Source organism: Rhipicephalus sanguineus, unplaced genomic scaffold (assembly GCF_013339695.2).
Source record: "Rhipicephalus sanguineus isolate Rsan-2018 unplaced genomic scaffold, BIME_Rsan_1.4 Seq209, whole genome shotgun sequence".
NCBI lineage: Eukaryota > Metazoa > Arthropoda > Arachnida > Ixodida > Ixodidae > Rhipicephalus > Rhipicephalus sanguineus.
Window position 1 is genome coordinate 51,021 of NW_023614771.1, and position 4,504 is coordinate 55,524.

A 4,504-nucleotide genomic window follows, 5' to 3' on the forward strand; every position below is an offset into this window, starting at 1 on the left:
CCACATGCCTCGATATGGCATTACGCCCCATAATCGCCCCAGACCTCCCCCAGCGCAATCAGCCGCCCTAATCCGCCTTTTGGCTTCCTACCGCGACATCCTCCACCTTGACAAACTTCTCGGGCAAACTTCTCTTGTGCAGCACCGTGTGAACACAGGTGATGCTGTTCCGATTCACTGTCGACTGTATCGGGTGTCCGTATCGGAGCGCAAGATTACCCAAGACGAAGTCCACAAGATGTTAGCTAAAGACAATATTGAGCTCTCATCAAGCCCTTGGGCGTCACCCGTTGTCCTGGTTAAATAGAAAGACAACACGTGGCGTTTCTGCACCGATTACCGGCATCAAATTCGAATTACAAAAAAGGACTGTGTATCTGTAGCGCATCCTCTTACGTCGCGCCCCGAAGCCGGCGCCTTAGGCGCCGCCGCCGGTCGGGCGGCGCGGGGTACGCAGAGGACAACTCCAACCGCACGCCTTCTCTCCTATTTCTACTCTTTCCCTTTTCCATCGCCCCGCGAGCCTGCTTTCGTTTTTAGGAAACGGATAAACAGTTCCCAACCAGAAGGTGTAGCTCTAGGTTCCTCCTGCGCGTGCTCCACAATTTGGTGACCCTGTTGCATACACGCCCTTATTTCAAGTTAGAATCATGGCCCTCGCAGAGCCGGACGTACAACTGACACTAGGAACCACCATGCCACAAGATCAGGCAGATCCCCCTAACATCGGCCAGAATTCCCACACTGCAGACGCCCCCGGTGACGCAGTCTCTACAGTATCCCTGCGCCTGCCACAATACTGGGAGTGCAACCCAACCGTCTGGGTCCTGCAGGTGGAATCGCAGTTCCACATCTACCGCATAGCATGGCAGTTTCAAAAATTCCACCACGTCGTCAGTTCACTGCCACCTGCTGCAGCAGAAGAGGTCTCCGACATACTGCTTTCCTTCAGGACGAACCTCCCGGCAGCTCTCTACAACGAACTCAAGGCAGCGCTGCTCGAGAAAACCGCCGCATCGGAATGGATGCGAATTCAACAGTTGCTCTCAACTGCGGAACTTGGCGACCGGAGGCCCACGCAGCTGCTTCGTCAGCTGATGCAGCTCATCGGTTCGCGCGCCCACGCAATGGACGATGCAGTGCTACGCGAGCTGCTTTTCCAACGCTTTCCGTCCAACGTCCAAATGGTGCTGGCCAACACTTCCATTATGGATTTGCAGTCACTCGCCGCACTCGCCGACAAAGTCATGGAAGTGGCGACGCAGCACTTGCAAGTTGCTGCCGTCAGCACTCATTCTACACAATCCCCGTCGTCATGTGCTGCTTCTAATTTGACAACCGCTACCACCTCGCCTTCCCACACCCACCACCTCTGCGGCAGGCTCGAAGAACTAATCGTGGCAGCCACGCGACAAGACTATGCTCCACGGCGTTCGCGACAACGTGGCCGATCCTCAACCCCCCACCGGGCCGGAGAACGTGATCGGAGTGAGTCTACAGGCCCAAGCCTGTGCTACTACCATCGCCGTTTTGGAGCCGAAGCCCGCCACTGCCTCTTGCCATGCGCTTGGACGGGAAACCCGCTGCCGACCACTAGCGGCGACAAGCGGTCAGGGCCTTGAGGAATGTCGCCTCTTCCACGTCGCCGATCACAACACAGGACAGAAATTTCTCATCGACACCGGAGCCCAGGTCAGCGTCGATCCTGCCGCAAGGTAAGAACATACTTTGCCTGCCATTTTATACCTTCAAGCTGTAAATGGCACTTGCATGCCTGGGTACGCACAACGTTCCCTCACGCTGAACCTGGGGCTTCGCAGACTGTTCCGACGTCGCCGCAATAATAGTCGACGTCGGGTCCGCAATAATAGGGCCGATTTTCTGGCCAGGCATCGGCTCCTCGTTGGCCTGAGATAAAAACGTCTCCTGGACTCAGCAACGGGCCTGTCGGTCCAACGCATCGCTGCGGGTGCAACAACTGATGTGTCACCTTCCTGCACTGCAGTAGCCTCGGAACCGTTCGCCGCCTTGATAAATGAATTCCTATCCCTGACATCACCACCAAATTGGGCTCAACCTGTTGCTGACACTATTCACATAATTCTGTGGTGCGCAAAAGAACGAAAACACGAAGGAAAGTAAACGAAACACGGCGCGAACAACTTTCCGGAATCTTCGACTGCGACCGGGCAGCTTACATCATGCCATACATGGAAAGAGCATCGCACGTGTTCGTGCGGTACGGTCCAGTCTCATTACCTCGGACCCTTCCCCCCTGCTGGAGTGTCTCCCCTCGAACTTTGTTGTGGACATAAATGGATTCCGTGAGAGTATAGCACTCGAGCGGCTAAAGCCAGCGTATAGTCAAAACGCGCTCTCTTCTGTTTCGGCATCTTGCCTCACTGTGTCCCCCTACCCTTTGTCCATTTGTCACTCATCCCCATCCCTTCCTGCGCTGAGCGTTCACTGGGGCCCACTTTGCCCGCGGCAATGGTATTCGTTCGTCGCAGTGGTCTCCTCACTTGGGGTGGGGAGCTCTGTAGCGCATCCTCTGACGTCGCGCCCTGGAGCCGGCGCCTGCGGCATCGCAAAGAAACTAATACTCTCGTGCTAGACCGCCACCGCCGGTTGGGCGGCGCAGGGTACACAGACAACAACTCCAACCGCGCGCCTTTTCTTCTATTTCTCATCTTTCCCTTTTGCATCGCCCCGCGAGCCTGCTCTCGCTTTTGGTAAACGAATAAACAGTTCCTAACCAGATGTTGTCGCTCTCGGTTCCTCCTGCGCGCGCTCTACATTTCCTTTGCCCCGTATTGATGACGCTCTCGATTTTCTCCATGGCGCACTGTACTTTTCATCCATAGACATTCGCTACGGTTATTGGCAGATTGCTGTGGATGAGAAGGACCAAGAACAAACCACATTCGTCACTCCCGATGGCCGGTACCAATTCAAGGTTATGCCCTTCCGTCTTTGCAACGCCCCAGCCACTTTCGAGCGTATGATGGACTATTTGCTACAAGGGTTCAAATAGTCCACATGTCTGTGTTACCTAGACGACGTCCTCGTTTTTCCACCTACATTTGAAATCCACCTTGAGTGCCTGTCGGCTATTCTCGACGTCTTCCGCACTGCTGGCCTCCAGTTGAACTGGTCGAAGTGTAGCTTCGGCCGCCGACAGACTGCAGTGTTTGGCAACCTCGTTGATGCTTCTGGTGTGCGGCCAGACCCCGAAGAAATTCATGCCGTCACCAGTTTCCCACTACCCCAATCCCCCCAAAGATGTCCGGAGTTTTGTTGAACTCTGTTCCAACTTCAGGCGGTTCGTGACAGACATTGCAGCCATCGTTCGACCAGTTACTGATCTTATGAAGAAAGACGTTCCATTTTTGTGGGGTCCACTCAAGCTGCCACCTTCTCTCTCCTCATCACAATTTTGACGACGCTACCTATATTGGCCCACTTTGACTCACCCGCCCCGACTGAGGTACGAAATGATGCCAGTGGTCACGGGATCGGAAACGTCATTGCCCAATGCCAGCAGGGACACGACCGCGTTATCGCCTACGCTAGCCGCCTCCTTACAACTGCGGAGCGCAACTGTTCAATCACAGAGGGAGAACGCCTTGCTCTTGTATGGGCAGTCTGCAAGTTCCGTCCGTATTAATAGCGCACTGACTTCTCCGTAGTCACTGACCACCACGAGCTCTGCTGGCTTTCATCATTAAGGGATCCTACAGGTCCACTTGGTCGCTGGGCTTTGCGACTGCAAGAATACACTTTCGCAGTGACGTACAAGTCTGCACGCCTGCATCAGGACGGCGACTGCCTACCTTGCTATCCGGTTGGCGAGTCGCGTACCGTCCCTGGCACCGACGCTTGCGTGTGCTCCGTTCCCAACTGACCCACATAGCCGAGCAGCACCGCCGTGACGCATCTTTACGGGCTATCATCGAGCGCCTCGAATCCTCACCTTCGGACCGATCTCATCGCTCGTTCGTACTCCAGGATGGTACACTATACCGCCACAACTTTCATCCAGACGGCGCTTCCCTACTGCTTGTGATACCCAAACACCTCCGCTCGGCTGTACTCCACGAACTTCACGACGTTCCAACTGCCGGTCACCTTGGTGTATCCTGCTCTTACGACCTGATCCGCCGTCGTTTCTATTGGCCAGGTCTCGCGCGCTCCTTCGAAAGATACGTCGTGGCGTGTGAGAAATGTCAGCGCCGCAAAACACTGTCGACGCTTCCGGCTGCTTGCCTTCAACCACTCGACATTTCGTCCGAACCCTCTTTCACGTCGGCTTGGACCTACTCGGCGATTTCCCCCTGTCTTGTGCTGCAAATAGGTGGATAGCTGTCGCCACAGACTACGCCATCAAACGAGCTCTGCCAACAAGCTGCACCACATGTCGCCTATTTCCTTCTGCGCGACGTGATCTTGCAACATGGTGCTCCACGCCAGCTGCTCACGGGCCGTGGCCATACATTTCTATCGA

The 4,504-nt window shown here is 55.2% G+C and overlaps 1 protein-coding gene across 1 annotated transcript; it reads left to right on the forward strand.

Moving 5' to 3' along the window:
* Positions 1-650: 650 nt before the first annotated feature.
* Positions 651-1,622, forward strand: LOC119376712 (uncharacterized). The gene has a single exon (XM_037646457.1). It carries the CDS (start codon positions 651-653, stop codon positions 1,620-1,622), a length of 972 nt encoding a protein of 323 aa, XP_037502385.1.
* Positions 1,623-4,504: the final 2,882 nt, after the last annotated feature.